At 39.5% G+C, this 15,055-nt stretch overlaps 2 protein-coding genes across 3 annotated transcripts; both read right to left on the bottom strand.

Moving 5' to 3' along the window:
• Positions 1–121: 121 nt before the first annotated feature.
• LOC144649632 (uncharacterized) lies at positions 122–6,272 on the bottom strand. Of its 2 annotated transcripts, XM_078509165.1 has the most exons (7): positions 6,134–6,272; positions 5,455–5,514; positions 5,325–5,363; positions 3,347–3,595; positions 3,113–3,283; positions 1,106–1,349; positions 122–632 (listed from the first exon to the last, which is right to left on the bottom strand). In XM_078509165.1, the coding sequence occupies exons 1-7, from the start codon at positions 6,156–6,158 to the stop codon at positions 206–208; spliced, it is 1,215 nt and encodes a 404-aa protein (XP_078365291.1). In that variant the 5' UTR covers positions 6,159–6,272; the 3' UTR covers positions 122–205. The 2 variants fall into 2 exon arrangements, with proteins under 2 accessions (XP_078365291.1, XP_078365290.1); XM_078509164.1 differs by having other exon boundaries at positions 3,113–3,595.
• Positions 6,273–8,621: 2,349 nt separating this feature from the next.
• On the bottom strand, positions 8,622–14,898 carry LOC144649659 (venom allergen 3-like). The gene is made up of 5 exons (XM_078509216.1): positions 14,849–14,898; positions 13,862–13,916; positions 12,740–12,922; positions 11,704–11,947; positions 8,622–9,320 (listed from the first exon to the last, which is right to left on the bottom strand). The coding sequence occupies exons 1-5, from the start codon at positions 14,849–14,851 to the stop codon at positions 8,984–8,986; spliced, it is 822 nt and encodes a 273-aa protein (XP_078365342.1). The 5' UTR covers positions 14,852–14,898; the 3' UTR covers positions 8,622–8,983.
• Positions 14,899–15,055: the final 157 nt, after the last annotated feature.

Here is a 15,055-nt window from a genome sequence, read left to right as displayed (position 1 = left end):
TACTAATAGATTAAAAGCAGTGTTTCACAAGGTTTAAAATCACGAGGCGGTCGAGTAATTTCAAATCTAAAACACATTCCCGAAAAAGCCCGCCCGTCAAGTAATCACAAAACTACACAACTGATCGTCTGGTCGTGTTTATTCTAATTCAGGCAAGTTACAGATACGTAGACCATTAGGTAATCTTTTTTCCACAGAGAGACCTTTAATTAAGTTTGTTGGTGATGGAAGTTTTCTTCTTCTTGCTGTTGAAAAGCTCATTCTGCTGACGCCGAAATTCAGAAGGCCCAGTTTTGGCACTCGGGACATCCACTGCTGACATAGGAGAGCCAATGATCACTGCTTGCCCTTGTTTGTCATAGAACTTTCTCCTCTTGTTTTTAACTGTGGAGCAGTAACTGCTGGCGTCAAATTTGCCCTTCGGCACATTTTTTGGAAAATCCCCCATCATGTTCCCTGCAGGTTTATATCTGCCAACGATGTAAGCACACTTCATGCCGTTTTGTTCTACTTCAGCTCGTCCAACTCCAAGGACCGTGCTTCCCTTCCACACCACTTGGGTAAAGTGGCCTGTTCCGCCACTAAAGCCGCCAGTTGCGAAATTGTATCCGGGATCACACACTTCGTTATACCTGAGAGAAACGGCAGTTTTTAAATTTGCTGTCCGGTCGGGAAATAAGCCAGTGGGGAGGTATATCACCTCACTTTTCATGTTGGTTCGAGGGACGGAGTGTTAGTGAGGCCAAAAACAACAACAATAACAACAACAGCAAGAACAACACAACGACAACGACATCGACAACGATGACAACGACAACTGGCTTTATGCTATAATTCGTATTAGAACACACAAAAGGACTGCTGATCGATTGGGCAGATCGATAATACAAAGGGGATACATAGGATTTTTTAATTCTGCTCAACCAGGAGGCAGAATTCAGAGAGCTGTTCGGAACTGGCCTGGTAAGACTCTTTCTCCAGGGGCACCTTTTTGTCGCTCCATCTTTTCTTCGCCGAATTTGTTTCCCGCATTTCCAACATTTTTACGGCACTGTTTAAATGAGGGTTTCCTTTAACCAAAACAAAGATTAACAATTAATCTCACCAGTTTGTCACAGCTTCCTCCATGGCTTGTGCCTGGTTAGTGGAACATCCCATGGAAAGGTTTTCGCCTTGTCCCTCTCTTTCTTGTCTTGAAGAGTGTTTAAGCCCCCCCATCTTGGCAATTTTTTGGGCGTATGCTTTAGCCTGATCACACATTTGTCTGTCAAGAGTCATCATAGGAACTCCATGTACTTGTCGAAATTCATTATGGGTCGCTAAACCAATTTGTTCTTCCTTGGTGAACTCTGAAAATAAGAAGGATTTATGGGGAAATATTTGTGGAAGCTGATAACTGTTAAAGTTAACCTTGAAGCTGTATGCTAAATCCTCAGACTCGAACCTATGCGATTACCGTGATACCAACTGTCGATTCCTCAGCAGCCACCGTTGTACTCATTTTTTGTCAGAGGGTTTATACCCCAAATGACCATCACGCGTTGGAGCTGCCTTACCGTCTAGTAATTAACGCAAACCCAGAGAAAGTATATATTTTCTGTAAGCTTAGGAATTGCAGATGACGAAGATATATTTATTTTAAGTCAAAATTTTAATGTTGTTCACATAGAGCGTGTAATTTCCAAAAATACCGAGGCTCATAAATCGGGTTCGTGTCCGGACAAATTTGAACGGGGAAAAGCGATCAACATCGCTATGTGTTCTTCACACCTTTCTCTAAAAAAACGGATCGGGGGATAATGATACAGTGGAACCCCGATATAACGATCTTCGATATAACGATACTCCCGATATAACGATGAATATGTTATGTCCCGGCAATAGTGTAATGTATGGGACGGAACCCCGATATAACGATTCCTCGATATAACGATATAATTTTACTGCCCCCTTGGCATATCGTTATATCGGGGTTCCACTGTATCACTTGTCTGGTTTGTTTTTGACAGGCAGGCAAACTGCAAGAGTGTAAGAAACAACTATTCTATACTTTGAAACAGCCAACTTTTGAGAGAAGAAATGAAAATGACAGTGGCCCAAGCAACGACCAAAGGCCAAGGAGCGTACAAATAATGTGTTTTATTATACATTGTAATCACTAACTGTCTTCTCATTGGCTAAGAGCCTACAGGTAATTCTGGGAATCTGCGCGACTCCGCGCAACCTACAGATTAGTGAATTATCTGCTAGCAGATTATTCACTAATCTGTAGGTTGTGCGCGAAATGCATGATTTCCAAGAGCAATGTGTCAGGCATTTGGCGGCGAAGGAAATTCATAGTTCGTCGATTCACGTCTTCAAACGAGAAATGGTTTGACCAAAGTTAAAAAATTGTTGGGCAATAAATTAAAGTCTCGGAAAACACAAAATGACTGACAAAAATTGGGAAGGAACTATTCGGTGATTTAGTAGGACAACCAGACGGAATTAGCACAAGTTTAAAAACAGGTTAAAATTGTTTGTCATTACTTCCTTATCCAGAAAAACAATATATAATAAAACAATTATTAGATTTGGTTTATGTGATATTCGGAATAATCAAGGTCTCGGAAAGTGTTGTCAGCCTCAGCCTTCGGCTTCGGCTGATAACACTTACCTTGACCTTGATTATTCCGGATATCACAAAAAACCTCATCCAATAATTGTTTATAACCTGTTGATTCAGGTCGAGCTTTTCCTACTTTATGTACACAGGTTCTTTTACCTTACTTGAAACTTAGTGGTCCCTAGTAAAGGTACAGTCTAAAACTTTGAAACAATCCGTGGCCGTATTAGTTTAACGGAGTGGTCGTTAGGCGTCGTTTTGCTGTATTTTGATGAATTTATCGTAGATTCTCAGGATTCTATTATCATTGATGTGCAGGGTCTTTGCTTGTGTGATAGCATAGTTTTCGATGAAAGGTAGAATCTATTTAATTTGGAAAAACCACGGTCGCTGTAACACATAAAGTTATGGTAAAAAATGGTGATAAATGCATTTATAACCGCTTCGAGAAAAAGACTGGCTTTAAAAATGCATTAGTTGCTAGAACTACTGAGCAGTATGACAAACCTCCTCCCGCTCCGGGTGTTGGAACTCCTGCTGTGGGTGTTGGACCTCCTGCTGTGGGTGTTGGACCTCCAGCTCCGGGTGTTGGACCTCCCGCTCCGGGTGTTGGACCTCCTGCTGTAGGTGTTGGACCTCCCGCTGTTGGTGTTGGACCTCCCGCTGTTGGTGTTGGACCTCCCGCTGTGGGTGTTGGACCTCCTGGTGCGGGTGTTGGACCTCCTGGTGAAGGTGTTGGACCTCCTGGTGCGGGTGTTGGACCTCCCGCTCCGGGTGTTGGACCTCCTGGTGCGGGTGTTGGACCTCCTGCTCCGGGTGCTGGACCTCCCGCTCCGGGACCCGGACGTCCTTTTCCGGCTCCAGGCCCTCCTGCTCCTGCTGCTGGCCCTATTTCAACTTGTATATTTAACGAGGTCTGGCCGTTTTTTCTAATCATTCCAGTACCCGAAATACGTATCTGATTATCCTGCTTGAGGTCATGATTCTGGCCTGTAACAACAGATGAATACATTAGAGATAAATTTTTAAGCAAATAAGTAAATAAGAACAAACTTACGGCCTGCTCTGGTAGTTCTACAAAGCAGGATAACGTTTAAATCAAGGCTCCTACTGATTACTGTAAACACTCCCACTGTCTCGCTTGACACCACATTCCAGGTGACACCAACCTTCTGGCGCAAAAGGATTGTATAACCATCAGGGAGTCGTTTACTTGTTTAATAAATATCTTCTGGACTTATTTGTTACATCTCCTGCCGTCGATCCCCTGCCATTTACATTGACGAAACTTATAATGCACACTCAAAGAGAACGTTTTCGAAGCATTACCAAGAGTACGCCTAGTTTTCCCGTTGCAGAGCTTTTCAGCTGCAACGGACACACCGCAGCCGACGCACCGGCCCGCGGCGTCAAGCTCTGCGGCGGTAACAAACAGAGAAAGAGGCAGGTGATGCGTCTTCGCGCAGCTTCAATTCCCAATTTCATGTGTATTTTATTTTTTTGGTACTATATCGTGCGTGAATGAAATAAAGGAAAAACACCTATTAACCCAGCAGTACTACTAGACCCAATGGCAAATGGATAAAAACGAACTCAGTTCACTGGCCTCGACATTCACTCTTTCATAATTAATTTTTCGAGTTCAGTGGCTTCGTAGCCACTTAGATATCATAAGCTCTACTGCGAAGGGACAATCAAATTTCTGTAATACAGAACAAAAACTGCGGTGAAATCCCATTAAATGTCTATCTTTTCGTTACTGTGGGTCGGAGTCCTAGCTAACAAAGATAACAAAATCTTTTGTTGTTTGCGATCACTTGTAAATGACCTATATGGGATTAAAATTTTGTTTTACATAAAAACATGACGGGGATTTATATATGGTTTTGCAAGAATGCTCTTAATTTTGTGTATGAGTTTTGCATTTTTTCTTGCAGTGAATCAGTCTAAACACTGTCTAGGTAAACTCTGAACTCGGAAAATTATGAAAGTATGAGAATGTGGAGGCCATTAAACTGTGTATTTATCCATTTGGGGGAGCAGGGGTGGCGGAGTGGTGAGAGCGCTCTCTTCCCACCAAGGTGGTCCACGTTCGATTCCCGGATCCGGCGTCATATGTGGGTTGAGTTTGTTGTTGGTTCTCGTCCTTGCTTCGAGGGTTTTTCTCCGGGTTCTCCGGTTTTCCTCCTTCATGAAAAACCAACATTTCTAAATTCCAATTCAACCTGGATAAAGGACCTGCATGGAAACCAGCCAGAGCTGATGTGGCAGTTTCTCTCTAAAATGTAGTACTTTTTAATTTATTTTTTTAATATAAGTAATTAGGCCAAGTAAAAAAACAAAACAAATGTTTCTCGTCCACGCCGGCTTCATTTTTGGGCGCTGTCTCTCTTTTTTAATTATTTGTCATTGGAAAAATTGGAATGAACAAAAATCAACAAGCGTTACTTTCACTTTGTACCTAGCCAAAAATTCTTTAAAATATGGCTTTTGTCTGCGTTTAAAAACGAACTCAGGCCAAAAGTTTAAAGTCTTGGTAAGCAAGATCCGTACTGGATAGGTCAAATTAACTTGAAGTTTTTATGGAGGAAAAAACGGACATTCGAGCAACACAGGTAAAAAATGAAACATAATAAACAATAAAAAAATAGCACTTGGCTTTATGGGCGTCGCGGGTCTTAAATCCATGGCAACATTGGCGCTAGGTTAATAACCATACCTTTAGGAAAAAGTCCTTTCATGACCAGCTGCCGTTTACCTGTGGGCGCAATAGAAAACTCAGTGATGCGAGCGAAAAACAGACCTAAATCAGAAATTCTTGTTAACTGTAAAACTGAATTGGTTTTTACCTGCTTCGGCTGCTACAACGGCGAGAAGCAGGTAATAAAACCACACCATTTTGAAGCGTACTACAGAAAAAAGAGAAAAATAATGGAAGCCATAAAATGATAAGGGTTAATGAAATGAACAATTTTGCAGAGAATGTAATAAGAATGAATGCCTACTAGTAATATACGTTCCTATAAACATAATGCCAATACAAACATCGAAACAGACAGTGCAAATAGGAGTCTATGGCGCAAGTAAAATTATTCAATCACTAATTTTCATGTCAACGTTTGAAACATTCACAATCTATTTGTGGTGGCTATATAAGTCTCTCTTGTTCGTTGTTATAACACAGAATAACAGCGTAAGACAGAAATGAAAAAAAAATTATGTTTAAATCTTCTGATCCAAATAGTGTATGCGCGACGTTTTGAAAACGTAAAATAATATTTTGTCGATTTGGAAGATTTTTATGTGATAAAACAATATCTTGTGAATTACTATAACTTTCCGACGCCCGAGGATTTGAATTCGTTGTTACTTTTAGCTATTAAGGACTTTGAATAGGCTAACTCTGCGTTAAAGGGGTGAATTGGCAATATTTACTTTGACGGATATTTGTTATGAATAGAAGAAAATGTAAAAATGAGGAATCATAAAGCCATTTCCTTTTCAACGCCTTTTTTAAAAGTCTCTTACCAGATAGTCCTTTGTTTGTTTTCATAGAAGCTGACTCATGGAGAATGAAACAGAATACCGATATGTTGTGATGTCTACAACGGACGATTCAAGTTACGAAAAAAGGTTATTGGTTAAAGTTCTGTCCCAACCTGTTCTTATCTGCCCTTTAGATAGTTAATATTTAACGGATGACAATTTTTGAAGTGGCAACATGCTGCTTTTATCAAGATATCTAAAATATTTTGTCCTCGGTGACGAGAGGATTTTTACTGTTCGAAAGCAAATCCAGTGGAACGAACCGATCGCGCTTTTGGCGGGAAACATTCTCGAGGAACTGAATGCGTGGTCATGACCCTGCATTGGTGTTTTGACCAAAAAAAGGCAAACGGGTTAACGAGTGAAAAACTAGCAAAAATTGAAACACCTGACGAAAGGAGAGCATTAGAGAATGTTGCGGAAAAAACCACTATGATGGATGTTGTAGGTGCCACAAATTTAATTAAAGCACCAAGATATTTTATACACTTTTCCACTCAAATATGATTACACAACTAAATTACTGGTGCGGACACATAGCGTTTTTTTTTGTTATGGCGATTCGCACTCTGCCAGTTGAAAATTTATCTGACGATATGGCGAAATCTTATTGGTTGAATTATTTGGCTTTCACAGGTTTTTCTAACGGATTTGTTAAACAAATAACAATTAGTAATGATTCCAAGTGTTTTATTCTAAAACGATGGCTGTTTTAATTAACACCCTAAAGAATTTCAGTTGAAAACCCGTCATTTATGTATTTTTTTAAGGTGTCTCGAAACAGGTTTCCCCGAGACCACACCGAAGATTTTCAGTCAGCTTTTCAGCAGTGTTTCATTCATTGGATTGGTATTAAGCTACACCAGTTATTGCGCTTAGATTGAAGTAAGTACGTATGGTGCATGTTACAACGACTCCGATTGACTAATACGAATATCGAAAAAAACAAAACGAAACGATGCGATGTCTTCTATTCGAACGACCAGCGAAAAAACTGTCCACAAGCGAAAAACGAATACTAAAGTTTTTCAACTTCACACGAATACTAGAATACTAATGAGTAAAAGTTCCGTGCGACGTACAACTTATTAACCCCTATAGGGCGCGGCTAACAAACAAACAGTCGCCGCAACAGCGCAATTTCTAAGTAAATCAATATTACAATGATAACGAACCATAACGGTGGTGACAGTCCGTCACGGATCGACGGATCGTTAACGTGTTGACGATCGTCACGACCCGTCTGGAATAGTCGACCCGTCACACCAGGACTCATTTTGCGAGAGAGCTAAACGGATTCGAAGTGAACTGTAGTCAAAGGAATTCATCTTTTCAAGAGACCTGCCCCTGATCGTGACGATCCGTCACGGATCGACAAGACGACGGCAGTGGCGACGATCCGTTACGGGTAGTCACAGCTACCGGTACCGGTAGAACAACCAAGCGATATACTCCATGTAGTATACCTCCTTCTAAAAGAATACCGTGAAATTCCGGTTAAAAGCCCCCCCCCCCCCCCTGGTTATAGGTCCAACTACCTGGAAACAAAAAAATACATCCGGTTATAAAGAAATACTGCACTAATCTAAGAGCAATAACCGGGTGAATTTTTCATGTTGAATAAAGAAGAAAATGGGTGGGAAAAATCCTAAAAAATCAAGTGCAACGTGCGTGCAATATTGTTCTACCTGGTTTCGTCGGCGTTTACAGTTCACTACATCTTTGTCCATTACTGACTGAAGTGATCGCATGGGAGGAACTGGTGCGGCCACTAACAGGCGAGTGCCTATGGGCGGACAGTGCCCACTTAGTGGAGTAGCTGGAATAAAAGCTTCCCTCTACAGATTTTTAGATAAAGATAAAAAGAGTATACTCTCTTTCTTTGGATTTCAATTAGAGGAAAGTGCGAAAAGCTAATTAGTTTTAGGTTGAAAAAATCTAACTGTAGGTACAGTTAAACAGCAAATAGACGCGAAGCGGTTTTGTGAAAATAAAGAAGGATGTCTCAAAGCTTCTTAAGGCGGGACTTAACATAAAGTTCTTTCTCTTCCGCTTTACATGAGTTTTTTGGAAATATCTCGTTCACTTTTAAGCAACGCAAAAACCCTATGCTCGTCCCATAAATCTATGTTTAGAAGTGTTGTGTAAATACTTGGGTGATTTTTGGCATAATTTTTCTTAAAGGTTAGTAAAATTGAGAGAAATAAGAAATATTGGAGTAGTCGTTCATATGTTAGCCGATTTCGTACAAAAATAATAACCAACTTTGGGGAACTCAATATAGCAACTCACGATTTGATGTAATCTCACAAGTTTTATTTAATTTAAGACAATTGCAAGTTACAGATATGAGGGCCATCTACAGTACAAACCCGCGAGTAAGAAACTTACATTTAAGAACCTGTTAGGCTACAATTTGCAAATAAGAACCCGGCCTTATATAAAATTTTGCAAATAAGAAAACTTTGGAAACATATTGATTAAATATGTTTACTTTTGGGAAAATCAGTTTGGACAAGGCATTACATGTATATAATGTTTTGGTCTGACTGATTAGTGCTTCATTTTTACATAAACACTTATTTGGTAGGAAAATTCCATACAAGAAATAGGTTCAGTACTCTGAAAGTTCTATTAGCAACTTTGTAATTTTTTTCTTCAGAAAATAAGAACCTATTAAGAACCTAAATTTGTGTTAACTACCTTGTAAGTAAGAACCTGTTTACGCTAACCTGGAAAAATTAGGTTCTTTCTCGCGAGTTTTTACTGTAGTAAACTTTCCACGAAGAAACCATAGTAACGTTTGCGGGGTAACAGGGGTCTCGAACGTCTTCATCTCAATACAGTTTGACTCCGAAATTCAGCTGGCCCAGTTTTCTTAACCGGAACATTCACTCCTGTCGGCCCTGGTTTGTCAAAAACTGATGAGCAGTAACTGGCTTTGTTTAAGCTGCCCTTTGGCACATTTTCTGCATACTGCCCCATCATGTTCCCTGCAATTTTATATCTGCCGACGATATACGCACACTTCATGCCGTTTTGTTCTACTTCAGCTCGTCCAATACCAAGTACTGTGCTTTCTTTCCACACCACTTGGGTAAAATGGCCTGTTCCACCACTAAAACGGCCTCTTGCAAAATTGTATCCCGGATCACACACTTCGTTGTACCTAAAAAAAATATCAAAGCTGCGGTTGAGTATATCTACAAACAATCAAGGAGAAAACGGTAGAGCAACCACCCCCTTACACTTGTTGGTTTTTGCACAAAAACTAGACTGTTCACAGTCCCCTATTTTCCCGTGAAGTTGTTGTAGAGATCGTTTGTTAAGTGCGATGGGCCGCAACAATCGATCTCTACGACTTCACGAAAAAAATAGGGGACTGTGAAAAAACATAGGTGGACGAAAAGTGAGGACAGCAGCGTGATAACCAGTATGATACTAAGTCAGTTAGCCGCGGTACTTGCAGCACTCATATAAATGTGGTAATAACTATTATGGTATAGGTGTCCTTCGTGATGCTAAATCGGTAATTCTTGATCTTTTTAAAATTACCATGCAAAGCTTAGCTTGCCATTAACGAACGCAAGGCATTTGGTTCATATCCTTCGGATCTTTGTTAACTTTCTTTCACACTGCGATTTTGAACTCGTTAAGGGAGGCGTTCAGTTTCTTCCATCTGCCGTGGCTCTTTATTTAACGTTAGAAATTCCTGCAATAAGGCAACATTTTATCAATTATTTCAGTTCTTGTGTTTTCATTTTCTTGGTCTTTAGTGAGCCGCGGTATTCTACAAATCCTGCGATCTGATTGGTTCCGGGAGCGGGCGATGTTCTCCCATCCATCCCGCTCACAGCAGGCGTTATCCGTTGCGAGATGAGTAGTCGAGTGTATTTTCCGTGCGGAATCATTTTGCAGCTTTGTAAGAGCGAGCACATGAAAGATTTGCTCTGCAAATTCGAAATAGCTGCTCACCAACTGTTGTAAATGTGAAAGGACAAAATAGAAGTGGAATTAAAGGCCTATAGGTTCTTCTAAAGGCGAGTATTCATTGCTTTATAAACAAAATCGAGTTCTAGTTGTAGTTTGTGGTTGTTTGTGCATTTAGCAATCATTTTCACGCCATTGCGATAATTTTGAGTAAAAACTGTCTTTCATTTGGCCACTTTTTTATTAATTGTGTAGTAGCTATACCAAAACTGTCTTTCAGTTAGATAGTATTTTTTAGTCAGAGAAATTAATATCCCACGAACAAAGTTCCTTTCAAAACATTCTGCATCGGGGAATCCGAAATCGATTTAAACGTGTTAAGTTTTGTCAATGATAATGCTTTGGCTCAATTTTACATTTATGTTATATTTACTACTTCAATTTCTTTTATTTAATCTTTTCAGTGTAAGTCTAATATACTGAACCTTTCTGTGAGTACAGATCATTAAGTGATGCTATTTTATTCCGAATTAAATACAAACAGCATTTTACACTCTTAGAAGCACTCTAGAAGCCAAGATTAGCGAGACACGGACTCGTAAAATGGCAGGTTACAACCGAAACGATTTTTCTCACTAACGAAACATTTCGTATGAGGCCATACGATTGCTCATACGATCTCTTTTTCGCTAGTGAGAAAAATCGTATGACCAATCAGATTGTTTCTCGATATTGTGATGAACTATTTTTACATAACCGACTCTGCAAAGAGTAAATCTCAGTACATAATTAATAATTACAATTTGAATTATCATTCATCTTTTACCATTTTTTTAAAAAATCTAAACGAGCGGGCATATGAAAACTACCTAGCGCGAGCTGCAGCTTAGGCTTTCGGCGGGAAAACATTTAAGACGTGATTAACGCCGGGAAACCTCCGTGGAAGTGACCTGTGAGAAACCACAGAATATGCAACAACTTTCTAGCGTCTTGATCGGCTGTATTCTCCAAGGCATGGGATATGTCTACACTGGTGTGATAAAAGGTGGACGTGCCAGTGAATTGTAGGCCCTTCTGTCAGTCTACTGGGCACCTTTTGTTGAAACAAGGCAGATACCGGTATATGCTTGTGATTATGGGTATACTTATGTTTCCAATTAAAACCAGTCTTTTATAAATAGTCTACTGAGACTGAAGTAACAATTCTGAGTACGCGGTAGTTTTAGCCAGCATTAGATGAGGGTCTCAATGGGGTGGCGGCGTTTACGGTTAACGGTTAAAATTTTGACTCTGTTAAAGTTAACGGTTAATTTATTTCCATTATGATTAACAGAATTTAATTAATTTTCATTGTTTTTAAAAGTTAAAAATTAATTTCCATTTTTTTAAAAAAACATATTTTAGGTCTTAGGACCGTTCTGGGACGACGTAGTGATCTAGTCGGTTTTATTTAAACTTACTGACCGATTTAAATTTTTGGCCGTTTTACGGCTAACGGTTAACCCCATTGAGACCCTTTTAGATGATGGCAAATTGTAATCACTCACAACATTCTCAACTCAGAGATATGAATATGATATGGTCTTTGATTATGAAGAAAAATATAATATAACAAATCTCACCAGTTTGTCACGGCTTCCTCCACGGTTTGTGCCTGGTTAGAGCTACATCCATAGGAAAGGTTTTCGCCTTGTCCCTCTCTTTCCTGTTTAGAAGCGTGCTGGAGCGTCCCAAGCTGGGCGAGTTTTTGGGCGTATTCTTTAGCCTGATCACACATTTGTCTGTCCAGTGTCATCAGGGGAACTCCATGTACTCCTCGGAATTTATTATGCATTGCCAATCCCACTTTTTCGTCAGAAGTGAATTCTGGAAGAAAGTGTTTCAAACGTAAGACTTCAGTTTTCAGTCGAGTTGATATTGTAGGTAGTTGCGTTAAATACAGAAGCAACAGGGCCGTAACCAGATCTTTAACATAGACGAGGCAAGATCTTGATTGGAGCCAGTTCTGACGGCATGCCCTCCAGAAAATTATCAAAACAATCAGCTCAAATACTCTTTCTTAAACATTTTCAATAATGTATTTCTGGAGAAAAATAAATTTTGTTGAACTGGGGATTTTTTTCCCAACTAAACGTATTTTGTCTTTAATTTGGGGTTATAGTCCGGCGGCTTAGCTCGAAATTTTGGTTGAATTGTGCACTTTTTGATGCAAGTATAAAATTTTATTGGTATAAAAAAGATGGTTAATTAAAAAACATATAAACTGTAAGCCTAATTTAAAGCATTCATATCTGTATTTTTGAAATAAAATCCACAATAAAAGGTGTATAAAGGCGTTTTGAAATAAAATCCACAATAAAAGGTGTATAAAGGCGCAAAAAGAAGTACTTCGTGGGGGAGGGGCCTCTTGGCTGAAAATTTCATTGCTGTTTACTAGCTGAAAATAGGAAATTGGCGTTGGCACTATATCGAGAATTGATTTGTATGTGAATGCTTGTAATCCTGCAAAGTTTCGGGCTTGTATCAAAAATTGCACAATTCAGGAGCTTAGCCGCCAGACTATTAAAATCAAGACGAGGCAAGTTGCCTCCTGCAAGTTACGGCCCTGAGCAACTGTAAATTATAGAGAAACCATTTGAAGCAAACTAAGGTATATACCTCCGCCTGCTCCTGCGCCTGCTCCTGTGACTGCTCCTGTGACTGCTCCTGTGACTCCGCCTCCACCAGTGGTCATTGGTGTCCCTGTGGTTCCGTCCAACTGCAGCTGAAGTGTCAAGGTCTTTTGATCAGGTGACAATTGTACATTCCCTCCTGTGACAGTCGCTTTGATTCCGTTCACACCTGAATAGAGAAAAGGACGTAAAAGCGTTTGGACAGGAACTCATGCAAAATACCACCGTAGCTTAACCAAAATAGCAAACTAAAAAACGGGCCGATGTCTTGACGATCACTCTCCTTAAGTAAGCATCCCAGAGTCACCCTGCCCGAAGAGCCAACTTTGTGATTTCTCATGGACCTCATGTAAACGGTTCGCAGCTAGTATGAAAACTCTTTCGGCCGGAGCATAGTTAATAGAGGGAAATGCCCGGCAAACATAAAAGGGCAAACGAAAAGGCCACGCCGGATTTATGTTGGAAGGTCCACGACCCTACACATCTTTTGTTTTTCGCTCATACACTATGCATGGATTACGTAATCGCAATGTTTCTATTGGTTTAATTTGTTGCATGAAAACACGTAACCACCTATTGTATTTTGTCAGTGACTCGGTATGGAGAACAACCTTACTACCAGGGACAACTTTTCCATATAAACAAATAAACAAAGAAAAGAAACAAAAAAAACCAATAAGGTATTGTCTGCACAATTTTTTTTTCTTCAATTCCAAACCTAGCCACAAGTCATAAATATAAACAAAACCATGGGCAAATCGTTCTGTTATTTAACTTGGTTTTATCTGGCTAGACACGCTAAACGACGCACTGAAATATAAAGAACTGGAAAGCTCCTCGCAAACCAGACACAATTGAGAAATTGAAATGTAATTGTGATTGATGTTTGAGTCTGAACGTAAAACGATACTTTGTTGCCATTTAAATGGAAGCCATTGCAAAGTACTTTCGTTTGACGCTGTTTGTTATCTCGTTTTTTGGCAAAATTTTCTTTTCGATTTTTTTTTAGTAAGATTTTAACATTGGGACTACTAGGATGTTATGACCTGAGGTGATAATAGAACAGAAGTAAACGTGAACTTCATGCAATTTCATAGTACATACTTACCTCTTTTTGCAAATGCGCACCAGACAAATAAAACCAGAGCAACGCGAACCATGATCTTATAAGAAACAAAGTTACAGTCAGTGGCTGCTTAATGATAACCGTACATTTTCAATGCACTTTATAATAAAAAAACAAGCAGCGGAAAATCTACTTTTAGTTTAGCAAGGCTCGAATTTCCATATAAATTACTTGGGGGCGACAAGTGTTATTTAAACCTCAGATAAACAAGAAGCTTAATTCAATAGAATTTAAAACAAAAATCGTGCTTGGTTACGCAACATCGCGTAATACTCAAAGGATTACTTAGAATAAAAGTAGAGTGAACGCAGGAACTTTATAGTTAGTAATATAATAAAGATGGTAAATTTAAGCTCGGTAATAAATAATGAAGAGAAGGTTCAACATGACTCGAGCATGGGAGAAAAACGGTCCCCGACGGTCGAACCATGGCCTCCCAGATACCGGTTGGGCGCTCTAACCAACTGAGCTACGAGAGACTCGGTGAGCTGGGCCATTTTACTGGTGAAAGTGACACGCGTCCTGTATACTGCTAGGATCAGCAATGTAGTTATAGTTTTATATCTTTTTCTAGCAGCGATCCGTTCCATTCAATATGTTAAACGTATTTGTTTCCAGTAATTCTTAAAGGAGTTACGGCACGGACAACAGATGTTGAAAATTGGCAAAGTTTTTTCAAAATTGTCGTTCGAAATTTGTCTTAAACTTTATCAGTCGAAACCATTCTTGGTTATTTCCGCATTTTTTTTACTCCTTTGTCGTTTTTCTACATTAGAAAACTACTATTTTGAGGTTTCCTTCAATTTGAAAGGAATCAGAAAAAATGACTTAAAATACCGTGACATTGCTCCTTTAAATCAATTTAATTTCATAATTTAAGCCATTTGTTTTTCAGATTTATATTTATACTTATGCTTATCTCCTTCTGAAAACCGTGAAGAAATGTCTAAACTTTTTTTGCCTACTTACCATCTTCCCCTTTGCGATATTAATGTTGTTCTGTCAATTTCGAGTCACAGCTGGTTGTAACAGTGGCGCTGTCGATAGATTTTCAGGCCTAGTCGTCTAATCATTACTTAATTGACCAGTGATCTCGACCACTCCCCATTTCCTGGTATCCTAAACAGAACTTGTCTCGCTTCGGCTGTTATAACCCGTCAAAGGCACGAACGTTTT

The sequence above is a fragment of the Oculina patagonica genome, chromosome 4, assembly GCF_052425735.1.
Source record: "Oculina patagonica isolate OP01 chromosome 4, crgOcupat, whole genome shotgun sequence".
Lineage (NCBI taxonomy): Eukaryota > Metazoa > Cnidaria > Anthozoa > Scleractinia > Oculinidae > Oculina > Oculina patagonica.
The sequence above is the reverse complement of the archived record's forward strand: the minus strand, read 5'-3'. Positions and strand labels throughout refer to the sequence as shown.

What these genes read in the sequence shown, in the direction of transcription:
- LOC144649632 (XM_078509164.1), bottom strand. Translation starts at nt 6,158, where the DNA reads ATGAAAACAAACAAAGGACTATCTG. An exon ending in AACAAACAAAGGACTATCTG is followed by an intron (nt 5,515 to 6,133) that starts GTAAGAGACTTT and finishes TTTTTTCTGTAG; the next exon opens with TACGCTTCAAAATGGTGTGG. An exon ending in AACACCCGGAGCGGGAGGAG is followed by an intron (nt 1,350 to 3,112) that starts GTTTGTCATACT and finishes TCTTATTTTCAG; the next exon opens with AGTTCACCAAGGAAGAACAA.
- LOC144649659 (XM_078509216.1), bottom strand. An exon ending in AGGCGCAGGAGCAGGCGGAG is followed by an intron (nt 11,948 to 12,739) that starts GTATATACCTTA and finishes ACTTTCTTCCAG; the next exon opens with AATTCACTTCTGACGAAAAA. An exon ending in GAGGAAGCCGTGACAAACTG is followed by an intron (nt 9,321 to 11,703) that starts GTGAGATTTGTT and finishes TATTTTTTTTAG; the next exon opens with GTACAACGAAGTGTGTGATC.